At 45.1% G+C, this 13,572-nt stretch overlaps 1 protein-coding gene across 1 annotated transcript in view; it reads right to left on the minus strand.

The window, feature by feature from the left end:
• The window catches only part of STARD9 (StAR related lipid transfer domain containing 9), a 238,447-nt gene that overhangs the window by 37,960 nt on the left and 186,915 nt on the right, over nt 1–13,572 (minus strand). The window contains exon 23 of the mRNA XM_019496557.2: nt 1,756–2,236. Coding sequence (XP_019352102.2) covers nt 1,756–2,236 — 481 coding nt within the window. The remainder of the gene's footprint in view (nt 1–1,755; nt 2,237–13,572) is intronic.

Consider the following 13,572-nt stretch of genomic DNA (forward strand, 5'->3'; position numbering starts at 1 on the left):
GGTCAGAAGGGGTCTGAACAGATCATCAAGTCCGACCCCCTGCCCTGGGCAGGAATGAGTGCTAGGATTATAACGCCCCAGCCAGATATCTACCCAACCTCCTCTTGAAGACCCCCCAAGGTAGGGGAGAGCAGCGCATCTCTGGGGAGTCCATTCCAGAACCTGGCAGCCCTAACCGTAAAGTAATGTCTCCTGATATCAAGCCTGAACCTGCTCTCAATCAATTTGTGGCCATTATTCCTTGTTATCCCAGGTGGTGCCCGGGGCAACAGAGCCTCACCTATTTTCCACTGGTCCCCCCCGGTGAGTGTGGGGGGGGTATGGCCACCAGATCCCCTCTCAGCCTTCTCTTGTGGAGCCTGAATAGATTCAGGCCTTTCTGAATGGGTTCGTAGCACGTAGATCCTGCCTGACCTAACCTTGTTTCTTTTTACAACCAGGTCACAAAATGCTGAGAAGCAGGACTCAAGGTTGATGTCATTTACTTGGATTTTAAAAAGGCCTTCAACACAGTGTCTCACCCCATTCTCATAAATAAACTAAGCAGCTGTGACAGATGATTACACGGTCAGGTGGGTGGAGAACTGGCTTAAGGGACACACCCAGAGAGTGGTGGTGGATGGGTCTGTATTGACTTGGAAGGATGTGGGCAGTGAGGTCCCCTAGGGCTCAGTCCTCGGAACAGTGCTGTTCAATATCTTCATCAGTGAAGATGAAGGATGAGGGCTTGGAAAGCACTCTTTCTAAATTTGCAGACAACACCAAATTATGGGGCAAACTAAACAGACTAGTAGGCAGGGAACAGATTCAAGCAGATTTGGACAGGTTGGAAAAGTGGGTAGAGCAGAATAGGATGCAGTTTAACAAAGATAAGTGCAAGGTATTGCACCTGGAGAGAAGGAATCTCCAACACACTTACAGACTGGGAGATGACTTCCTAAGCAGCGCATCAGCAGAAAGGGATATCAGAGTCATAGTCGACTCCAAGATGAACATGAGTCGTCAATGTGACTAAGTGATCAGTAAAGCTAACCATACTATCATGCATTAGCAGGTGCATCATGAACAGGTCTAGGGAGGTGATACTTCTCCTCTATGCAGCACTGGTGAGGCTGCAGCTGGAGTACTGCATTCAGTTTTGGGTACCACACTTCAAGAGGGATGTGGAAAACCTTGAGAGGGTACAGAGGAGGGTTATTTGAATGGTTAGGGGCCTGGAGGTAAAGCCCTACGAGGAGAGATTGAGGGACCTTGATCTCTTCAGCCTCTGCAAGAGAAGGCTGAGAGGGGATTTGGTGGCCATCTACAAATGTGTCGGTTTGGACAGCGTGGAATAGGAGATGCTCTGTTTACCAGGGCACCCCCTGGAGTTACTAGAAACAACAGCCACAAACTGACAGAGAACAGATTTAAATTAGACATCAGGAAGAACTTTTTTCTGGTGAAGGTTTCCAAAAACTAGAATGGGCTTCCAAGGGAGGTGGTGCTCTCCCCTACCTTGGAGGTCTTTAAAAGGAGACTTGACAAGCACCTGGCTCAGGTCACCTGACCCCAGCACTCTTTCCTGCCCAGGGCAGGGAGTCGGACTTGATGATCTACTAAGGTCCTTTCCGACCCTAAACATTTATGAAATCTATGAAAATTTGGGGCAATATATTCTCATAGGGTGTTTTTACAGTATCATCTGAGACTAATCTAGCAACTGTAACTTACATTTGAAGAAATTTTGAAAAATATAGGGGGAAGTTTACTTACTTGCGTATATGAGGTGGGTGACAGTTACAGAATGAGTATCTTATCTGTGGCAAAGAACTTGAACCCAGTGACTTGTTTCTCCTTTGCAACTTGTGATGCCAGGGGGTTATTGCAGCATTTTGGTTCAGGGTCTGAGTCTGCTTCAAGTTATCTTCACTGAGCCAGCAACTGGCTTCCAGCTGCTCTAGTTTTCTTTTAGCCTCCAGTAATTTTTGTTTCTTGACAATCTTCTCCAACTGAAATTTGACCTTCTTTCGCCTTATGTTTCTTTCAGCTTTCTTTAAGGAGTATTTCTGCAAGAGCTCCAGCTGCACCAGTCTCTTCTGGTTTTGCTCTACCAGGGAAGGGCAGATTTCCAATTCAACAGTATTCTGCACTTCGGCTTCTGCATAGGACTTGGACTCTGTCTGCACTGCAAATTCTCTCTGCTGCTGCTGAAGTGCAGCCAGTTGATTATGCTCCTTAATAAGCCACTGCTGGTCTACAAGCAAAGTAATAGACAAAAGAAAGCAAAAATGTTATCATCTTGGTTTGGTTTTATCCGGTTCTTAAATTAAAATCTTCAGTGAAGACCAATGATCAAGTGTACGTGGATCCAGCAGTCTTTTTTTTTTGTGTATCATTTAAATTGGATCAGGATATTTAACATGGATCTTAACACTTATCTCTTCTCTACTACTTCCATATGCTGCTGGCCTGTGCTGCCCTGGTAGAATCCATGATCCCTTCTTTCTCTAGAGCACAGAATCTCAGGAGAGCATAGGAATGGCAGCAGTAGAATGACAGAAGAAATAGGTACTGGTATTTTGATCTGTATTTGCTGGACAGAAGGTATTTATTGATCCAATGGATTTAGAGAAAATGGACATATTCCATCTACTCTATTGTGAGCATTGTGCTGTATTAATAACTAAGTCCATAGATGGATGACAGTGTAAAACAGGATTTGACAAACAACGTAAAGCCCTACACCAGGTAACTTTGCCAGATCCAGTGAAGAACTGTCACCAAAAGAATCAGGGGTAAAACTACCTATTATAAGTTACACCAGTGTAGTACACTGTCCATCGCTTGTCCCAGAGTAAACAAGGCAAGCAAGCTACTAACTGCTCCCCTATCACCTAGGCTGAAAACAGATGTCCCAGGTAGAGCACAATCAGCTATGCTATGATATGCCACATCATGCTGATCATGCTCCAGGGATGTCTACAAACATCCCCAGTTGCCAAGTCCCACTTTGGGGCATGTTTGCAAGCAGGGGGAACACCCATTCCTCCCCTCTACTTGCAGCCACTTCCCCATGCCTGCAAGCATACAGGAAGGAAGTTCCACAGGGGTCCACCTTCAGTGTTTGCAGGTGCCTGTAAGGAAATCCCCCTGCAGAAGGATTTCCTTGTCTGGGCCTGCATGGGCAGAGTGGGGAACTCCCACAGGGTGATCCCCACTCTGTGCTACCAGGCTGCAGAGGAATTCCCCCATGGCAGGAGTGGGCAATTATTTTAGCTGGAGGGCCGCAAGTAGTAGCTCTACCATTTTACTGGTGCTCCACCCCCTGGTCACCATCTTGGGTCCAGAAGTCCCACCCCTAACCCCTGACTTTTGCCACCAGAAGTCCCTCCACTTACCCCCAAAAGTACTCCTTTTGGGAAGGGGGTTTGCCATCTTGGAACCAGAAAAAAAATTCTATACTAAAAATCAAACATCTACAATAAAAATATTTTAATTTTATTAAAAAATATATTTTTGTCCTGATTTGTGTGCGTTTGCATCATATATAGAGAGATGATTGCATAACAGCTAAAAATGAAGTCTTACTCTTGTATATTGTGGGGGGAGTGTGGAGGAGCGTGGGGTGGTAAGGGTGGGTGGATGTGTGTGTATGTGGGGTATGGGGGAGGGTGGGTATGGGGCTTGAGGGGTGTGTGTGTGTGTGTGTGTGTGTGTGGAGGGTTTCTGGGGGCTGTGGGTGTGTGGAGGGGTTGTGGGTTGTGTGGAGGGGAAGGTGGCTGGGGTGTGTGTGTAGGGGGAATGTAGGTCCATGTGTATGGTGGAGCGTGTGTGTGGGGCGCCTACAAACACCCCTGCCCCATCGCGCAGAGCCCCTGCAGTCAGCGGCAGCAGCAGGTGGAGTCCCCTAGCGGCACGTGGGCCTGGCAAACCCCAGGACTGCATGTGGCTGGGCTGCTGTTTCCATCATACGAGGCTCACATGCAAGAGCCCCGCAGCACCAGGGGGAACCCAGCACAATGAAGCTGGGGGTGCAAATCATGGGGCTCGGCTGGAGCAGCAGGGAGCGGGGCAGAGCTGGCCCAGCCTCATCACATGGGACTCCCCCTAAAGGCACATGACTCAGGCGGAGAACCCAGGAACTGTATGTGAGCCTTACATGATGGAGGCAGGTGGACCCCATGCCCCCACCAGCTCAGGCTCTGCACACATGCCACCCTGCCCTGGGTCCCAGCTGGCCCCGGGGCACTGGCGCAGGCCCCACATTTCCACCCACCCAGCTGCTGCTTCACTTCCACCTGCTGCTGCCACCACTCCTCCCCCACCTGCCCACTATTGCTGCAGCTGCCACCGCCACTCCCTCTATTCCACTGCCATCACCACCACTCCCACCCCCTGCTGCCACTGCCACTTGTTGTATTGCAGTGGCTATAATTGCTGTAATTGCTTTATATTGCTATTTTTATAATGAAATGTTTATGTAAGGCCTGTGGTATGTCTGGCATGTTTGAAAAGAGGTAATGAAAGAATAAGTGATGCATGTATGTGACAATGTGAAGGAAGACAGTCTTCTTGCAGCAGGTGAAAATAGCCTTCTGTGGTTTAACAGTTCAAGGTTGCAACCATGTTGAGTCAGCAGTTAAGGATTACCCAATACTAAATCATACCTTCACCCTGACAGCTGAAGACTACAAGCAATGACCCCCACAAAGATTGCAGACCGCAAAGCCAGAATATCACCTCCTACAAATCCCAACCAGCCACTGGGACAAGGAGGATGACCTTCACGTCTGACTCAACGGAATCCATAGGCTTGTATGGACAGCTATCACTATAAAGAGTGAACACAAAGAAAAGGCTTTGGGTCTGTCCACCTGCAAGAAGGAGTTTTGGACGTGTCCAACAAGCCCTGACTCCATTCCTCATGGTCAGTCTGGCTGGCCACCAGACTGACCTGAGCATCTTTAGAACTTGGTAACACCTTAACTTTTGCAGGACTGTCTAACTAGCTATGTGTGTGCTTGTTTCTTTTGTATGAATGAATGAATAAATGAGTATGTATGGAATGAGTGAAGCAGATAACCTTATTGTTCTTTATTCCTTTTATGTTTTATGTTCCAATAAATGCAGCGTTGTGCCTTATCTCGATAAGATTCCCACTTGTTTTTAATTCACTCTGTACGCCTTGTGCGTACAATACATTTCCCTCGCCCCCACTGCAGCCCATCCCCTGCCACTTCCCCACCTTCCCACTACACCTTCTCCCTCCACCCACCCACCCACTGCCATTACTTCTTCCCCTGCCTCCTTTCCCTCCACCCACCAGCCTACCGCCACTGCCACCACTTCCCCTGCCCACTGTCGCTTCCCTACCTGTGGGGCTGGAGACACAGCTGTCCTGCAGGGGTGCAATATGCGCTGCCCCTGCAGGGGTGAGTGGGGCTTGGCCCCATGTGAGCACAACAGGGGCAGCCCAGGACTGGGCTAGGTACAGTGAACTGGTAGGCACTCACCCACGGGCCACATGAAATCATCTGGAGGGCCAGATTTGGCCCACGGGCCATGTTTTGCCTGCCCATGTCCCATATGTATCACTGCTGCACAGGGTGCATGTCTGCAAGCTGGAAATCCCTGGTTGCAGACACGTGCTTTGAAGCCCCATCTTTCCTTGCTTACCCAGAGGCATCCCTGGAGGGACACACCTGGTTAAGTGGAGAAAGTGAGCCAAGTGATCCCAAGGCTTGAGAGGCCCCTTCCTTCCAGGGAATTCCTGGAGTGTACAAGGCCACAGAGCCCCTGCTTCAGGGTGGTAGGACATCACAGGCAGCTTTGTGCTGCCCATGCTTTCCTACCATAAACAAACAGACATGGCCTGCAATGAAGTGGCCCAATTTATTACCACCTTCTGGTGCAGCCACAAATTTGAGCATTTGTGGCATGATAAAGGTACAGACATCTGTTTGTTTCAGTTTGTGCTGCCATAAAAATGTTTATTGTGATACAAAAGTGATGTCTGTTTCCACACCTGGTGGCAAGATCTCTAGAAGTTGCTACTAAATGCAGCTACCTGGGACAGCTGCTCATCTGGATCCTGGTGTAATTTCTATCAGCACACAAAACTAATGAAGGTTACACCAGTGTAAATAGGTTTTCTGTGTCCAAGCTCTGAGAGGCCCCCAACTGAAAAAAGCACTCATGAGGCATAAATGGAGAAGCTAGTTTGCAAGGCAAAGGGAGTTTGTTGGGGAGAGGCAGTTTTCTCTACTAAGTTACAATGTAAAAGAATTTAAATGGACTACCTACCATTCACATACTTAATTCCTTAAAGATCATGTACAAATGCCTTCTCAATTTGACTGCCAGTTACAATACGCACAGGAAAAGATTTCCTATTTGCTCTAAAAGTGGCATCCAGTTCTAAGCACTTTTATTAGGGAACTGTATGTGCATGATATGGGCAGATCTACAATAGAAATGAAGAGGAGTTTGTTGTAGATCGAAGGCACCAATGAGACTGCCTAAAATAAAGGGAACTGAATTTTACCTGTAGGTCAACATCACCTTAACTACAAATTGCCTGTATACATATCTGAGCAACTTTAACCCTCTTGCTATTCTACCTATCTATAGTTCCCATCAGTACAGTATTTCAGTGCCTTACAAGTATTTAAAAGTAGAAATATTTATTTTCACTTTTCTCCTCCCCCTTTTCCTTAACGGAAATGACTTAAGTATAACTTATCTTTTGTTTGTTTGACTAGTCATACACAGAAATAGGGTTTTGTTAATTTTATTCTCTTTAGCTAGTGTTTTGCTTCTGACTTTCTGGACACTTGCACCAAGGACTCTGGAAAACACACCAAGCTGCGAAGCAACATAAAAATCAAGGGTAGTTGTCTTTTTAATGTAGCATTTACTTAACTTGTGGAATTCATTACCATAGGAAGTGGTAGAGGCAGATAGACAAGCCAGGTTCAAAAAGGGACTAAACAGATTCACAGATGATAGACCTATTAGTAACTATTAAACAGATCCATCAGGATTGTATCCTCTTACATCACTAGACCAATGACGGTGGATGCTATAGAGAGTAATGAACAGGGGATAGATCATTCCAGATATACCCAGTTCAGCGCTCTACTTCTAAAGCATCCACTAGTGCCACTGTTGAAGACAGGATACTAAGTTAGATGGACCATTGGTTTGACTTATGTTCAGTAACAAAGGATTTCCCAAGGAGTTCAACTTCAACAACTTTTCATCCAGGTGCAGGTTTCAGTTAGTCAGTGAGTGAGTTAGGAGACAGAGGGTTTTATGTCTGATGTAAAGGGTAAAGAATAGGGTGTTAACTGCTTAATGCAGCACATACCTTTTCACAAGCTCTCCCCCCAAAAAACAGAGCAGACATTTATGTATAGGGAAATTTCCCTAGTTTTTAAATGGCAACAAATGTTGGCATTAACTTTGTAGGACACCTTTACTACCACCGACTTAATTACAGCACTTCAGTAGAGATACCACCAAACTGTTACTTCCCCACCCTGTTGACCTCTTCAAGGATGGATATGGCATACGTGTACAGTAAAGGAATCCTATCTCTGTGAATTATGGGAGTATGTGCGGTGGAGGGAAGGATTCTATGCATGCTGGAGTTCTTTAAAAACTTAAGGGTGTCTACATGGGAAGTAGTAAAGCATGGTGCAGTAACTGCCCCTACTGCACCATGCCCATGGCGCATGGTCACATTTTGCCACTATGTCACCATAGCAGTGCGTTACAACAGGGGAGTTTGTAGCGCCAGCGACATAGCTGCTGATTACATGTGGACTCACGTGACCACTACGTTGCCATAGCACAACGTATAGTGATGTAGTGTGTCACTACGTCGCTGTAGGGTGACACATAAATGCGCCCTAAGATATTTAAAATGGAAACCACTCTTACTTTACCATTTCCATATCTGTCCCTACCTTGCACAGTCCCCTTCTAGCAAATAGCAAGGCAGCTAACAAATTAAAAAGTACTTTGGTTATGGAGCCACAAGCTTACCTTTTAACGAACCTTCCTTCACTTGAAGCACAGAACTGGAAGGAACCCCCTGCCTCATTGAGTGCTGTCCCCTGTGATCACAGACATCCCCATCACATAATTTGTTTCATAAACTGATTGCTGTGTCCAGACGAGCATGGCCATCCAGTATGTGGTGTGGCAGACATGTCTGTGGAGCCACATGTTCAGCTGTTCTCCACACTGCAAGGGAGCCACCAAAAAAAGTGAAGTGGTGCACCCAAAGCTGGAGCCTGGTCAGCCAGAGCTATGTTCTGCTGCCAGCCAGGCTCTGCATGGCAGGAGCAACACAGCTGCAGCCCCAGGAGGCCGCCAGAACCCCAGGTCTGGCTGCTGGGGCCAGCCCAGTACTGGCCCCAGCCTCCCCTACCCCATCCAGGGTATCTTGCCATGTGCCAGAGTGCGTGTAGCACAGGTGTTCCCTGCGAACAACTAGTGGTGGCACAAGGTGCACTGCTGCTAGTTGTCCCCGGGGAACCAAATGTCCATGCATGTCTGGATGTGGCCATTGAGTTCTGTCTTACAAGCAGTTAAGGGATGTGCCTCCACTACTCTGATTGAGAGGCTGCTTTAAACTGTTATTGATCCAAGACATTTTTCAAATTTCCAGTCTAGATTTAATAATGGCCAGTTTTTATGCCCATTTGTGCTTGAGATGCCATTGTCTTTTAGCTTAAATAGTTGTTTACCTTCCCTGGTATTTACAACTCCCCCAACCATTACATATTTAAAGCCAGCAATCATATCTCTTCTTGGTCTTTGTTTTGGCAGGCTGAACAAACTCAGCTCTTCAGGACCTCCCACTCTTCTGAGCATCCCAGTAGCCCTTATCTGCACCTGTTTTGGCTTTAGTTCATTTTTCGTAAACACGGGTGACTTGAATGGTACACAGTATTCCGGATGAGGTCTTACCAATGCCTTGTACAATGGTTTTAGATCTTCCTTGTCTCTCTAGAATTGCTCCTCCTGATACATCCTATAACTGCACTTGTCTGTCATAGCAGCATCACACTGGCAGGTCATTCATTTTGTAATCACTTAATACACCCTTATCCTCCTCCTCATCTGCTTCCTATTGATGAGCTCCTCAATTACAGAAGTTTTTGCTGTCATTTGCCAAGTGCATAACCTTGCATTGTGTACTACTGGATTTCTTTCCATTTTTATTTCGCTAGTCCTCAAGGTCATTTAGGTGTTTCTATATGGTATAGAATTCCTCCTCTGAATGGATGCTACCTCTCCAACTTTGATTCAACAGCATATGTCATCAGCATGCTCCATTATGTGTACTAAGATTATTAATGAAAATATTAAACAAGATGAGTCACAAACTTGAATGTTGAGGAACCACACTGATAACTTCCATCCTGCTTGTTGCTTCCCCCTTCAATGCTACCCATTCTTGTCTCCCCTTTGGCCAGTTTCTTACCCACTTTAAAACTTTTCACTTGACCTGAGTTGACATTCATAAGAGTCACTACCTGAGGAAAGGGACAGAATCAGAAACTAAAAATGAGAGGCTGTCTGAGGTGCGTGGGCCCAACTCAGCTTCTACTGAAAATAATGGTGAGACTTACTTCAATAGACTCTGGATCAGTGATGTATAGAGCCCAGGAAGGAAGGCTGCAGACCGTAAGTATACATGAAAAATAGCAGTATATATCAGATTCTAAGAGCTCTCTCACCTTTTCTTGGCATAAGTGAACATATTATTGAAGAAGAAGGGAATTCTTTTTTCTCTTTAATTTCATTTGTGGCTTACATCTGGCATAAAGATACTGTGTGAATTTTGAGTTAGTGCTAATTGGTTGTCTAGCTAGAGGGAAGCAAGTAAGAAGTGTAATCCTCAGGGCAAAATTTTAAAATTTCCCTCTGGAAAAGTTAGAATACAGGCAGTCCTCAGACTTATGACACAACTGGTTCCTGAAAACCATGTCTTAAGTCGAAATGTTGTAACTCGGAACCAATTTTCCCATAGAGAACAATATTATAAATGGGGGATTGCTTCCTGAACCAAGGCCCAATACCCTATTTTCACCAAAAATAACCCAGAATGTTGTAGTCGGTCAATTATAGATGAATAATATAGCTACAATAATGTATTTATTTTGTAAATAGCAATCGTATTGATTTGGAAGTACTTCTTTGAGGGGACTTTGCTGGACTTTCTGAAAGCCTCTTGGTTGGACTTTCTGAAGGGCTCTTGGCTGGAGTCTTCTCAGGAGTCTCAGCTGCAGGTTTTTTTTAGAGTTTTGTCTGTTTTCTTAAAGAAAGTGTCCAAGGAAGTTTGGACAGATGTTCTCCAGGGAGATGGGTGATGCAGCGAACTTGTTCGCTGGCATGGCATGGCATGGGATCAAGCGTTGTAAAGTCGAAACTGAGGTCAGAAAGTTGAAACTGGGTGTCAATTTATAAATGCTATAAGCGCGAAACGTTGTAACTTACAACGTTGTAAGTCAAGGGCTGCCTGTATTATTCATACTTTTAGAACACTCAATTGCTGTCTGAAAATTAAATTTGGAGACTGAAGTTCATCAAATCACTGAACTATGAAATATAGGAGTTTTACTCTTGATTGATAACTACACTGCCAATTTTTCTAAATCTACTAAAATTCATTTTCCAATACAGTACTCTTCAAAACATTATTAATTTAACTTAAAAAAAAATTGTTTAGTGCTTTGTTTTTTCCTTGTTGATATTTATAAAGCACTTTTCAGTTAGTTTCTCCCTTGCTAACTTCCTGTTAATTCAAACAGTCAAACTGCCTGCATGCAAAATGCTGTCAATTATAGGATTTCTTTCCTAAGAGCATTTCCCAGGTAGAATTATCTTACATTTATTGATAACAGCTGCAGGTACACAATTTTCAGATAGAAATGTTATTTCCATCAAGTTATATGGGTGCCTACAAATCAAAGTTCAATGCAGCCTTTTTGCTGACCCCTCCGTAATAACAGCCTTCCAGGGTAGAAGATTGGTAATTATCACTATCATCTGAAGATTAAATGTCTGAGATGTACTACTCTAGTATAGTCTTGCCACCTTGGTATGGCTTTTGATACATCTAGCAAACCCAGATCCCGTAAGTTTTGTCCTGTGGCATTTCTGCTTGAGAGTGCTCATTTCTTTGTTTTCAAGAGACCTTTTTCAATGTTGCATTTTCTTCGTTATTTTTTATTCCAATTGATGAACAATGCCAAAGACTGAATTCTGTCTTTGACATAACCAGGTTCTTCCAAGTCTGTGTCAATGCTACACTGGAGACAAATGAGGCAGATTTCAGTCCTCAGATCAGTTTCATCAGTAAAATATATTCCCTCTAGTGACTTTAGTTATTTCTAACTGAGGTCTAACTGGGTACATTTAACACATTCATTAATGAGCAGTAATTACAGCACATTAAGTTTAGTACCTGTAATTACTAATTGGTGCTACTGCGCTTTAGTGCCAGCGCATGCTTTTTTGGTGATATTAATGCATAATAGACTAATTTTACTGCACATTAGCCTGGCAGGCAAAACCCGTGCTAATGTGCAGTAGAATTAGTCTACTGTGCTCAAAGCATCTTGCATATATGTGGCCACTGAGGACCAAGCCTTTTCTGTAAAAGGTTTCTCTTTAGGTTGGCCAGTGTGTTACATTTGCAGTTCATTACAGATTATAATGCAGTCTGTGAAGAACAGTAAATCAATATGCTAGAAACCTAGCATTTTTTCCATAAAAGCTTCCATTAGAATTTCCAAACAGACAAAAGATCTTAATGTAATAAGAATCAAAGAATTATAGAATATGAGGGTTGGAAGGGACCTCAGGGGGTCATCTAGTCCAATCCTCTGCTAAAAGCAGGACCAGCCCCAACTAGATCATCCCAGCCAAGGTTTTATCTAGTCAGGACTTAAAAACCACCAAGGATGGAGTTTCCACCACCTCTCTGGGTAACCTGTTCTGTGCTTTGCTACCCGCCTTGTGAGACAGTTTTTCCTGAATATGTAACCTAAACTTCTCTTGCTGCAACGGCTCCTTGTCTCTCATCTGCCACCACTGAGAACAGTCTAGCTCAGTGCCAGGCAAAGTCTGACCCGCAGACCAGATCAGTCCCATTTCCCAGAAAACCCTGCCTACATTGTGCTGCAGCTGGTTTCCATTGATACTCCAGGTGACCCCAGAGCCTCAGCACAGAGAGCTGTGACAGCACGAGGGCAAGCTTTCCGTGAAGACCAGCCTCAGCAGCGCTGGAAAGGGTGCATAGCTGGTTGGGGAGCTGCTTGGGGGCCGAGGCCAAGGCTGGGGCCAGCGCCAGCATTTTGCAGTGGTGACAGTGCAAGCTGAAGCCTGGGCAGAGCTGCAATTTGCTGCTTGCACATCCCAGGCAGAGGCATGCAGGCAGCAGATTGCAGCTTCTGGACCATGCTGTCACTGCTGCAAAATCCTGGCCCTGGCCTCAGAGCAGCTCCCCCCTGGCTGCACACCCTGCCACCGCTACTCAGGATGGTCTCCATGGAAACCTTGGCCCTGTGTTGCCCTGGCCCTGCCGCCCCTGGGGTCTCCATAGAAACAGACTAGAGTGATGCAAGCAGGGGCTGCAGGGAAATGGAGTCCAGCTGCCGGCCAAATCCACCATTTCACCTACCCCTGCATTAGCTCCATCCTCTTTGGATCCCCCCTTCAGGTGGTTGAAGGCAGCTATTAAATCCCCTCTGTCTCCTCTTCTTTAGGCTAAACAAGCCCAGTTCCCTCAGTCTCTCCTCATAAGTCATGTCCCCCAGCCCACTCACCATTTTCGTTGCCCTCTGCTGGACTCTCCAATTTGTCCAAGTCCTTTCTGTAGTGGGGGAGCCTAAAACTGAACACAGTACTCCAGATGTGGGCTCACCAGTGCTGAATAGAGGGGAATAATCACTTCCCTCAATCTGCTGGTAACGCTCCTACTAATAGTCCTACTAATAATATTGCAGCTTTAACCTATAATCAATTATAACCTTCTTCAATTACTGCAAGACAGTTCTTGTTCAGAAAAAGGCAGACACATAAAAGTATTTGCTTAAAAGGGGAAATCACACACAGAAGTTAATAATTAATCACTTTAGAAATCAAACAGTAGCGTAAGGGTTACACCACAGACATTTCGAATAAATCCTATCCCTCTCAAAAAGTTAATGGCAAAACTCCTTTTCACTTCACTGTTGCTAGGATTTCACCCCTAAACATTAGTGTTCCATCCTATCTGAGATTATGAGGCGACCAAATTTTTAAACAAATTTTCTCTCTTTTTTATATTAGTTTCTTATAATTTTTTTCTCTCTCTGTTTTCCTCCATTTCTCTGTCTAGGCTTACAAGGCAAGAGGGGATTTCAGTCTGAGCCATGGTCACGTGCACATATATTTTCCAGTTTCAGAGTGAAACTGATTGGGGCACGTGAATTTGGTCTGTGCCATTTTATAGATAAAATGTCTGGCCGAGTTGTCAGGGCACAACACCAAGAGCAGGCATTACCTGTGTTGGATGGCATATAGAACATA

Source organism: Alligator mississippiensis, chromosome 2 (genome assembly GCF_030867095.1).
Source record: "Alligator mississippiensis isolate rAllMis1 chromosome 2, rAllMis1, whole genome shotgun sequence".
Lineage (NCBI taxonomy): Eukaryota > Metazoa > Chordata > Crocodylia > Alligatoridae > Alligator > Alligator mississippiensis.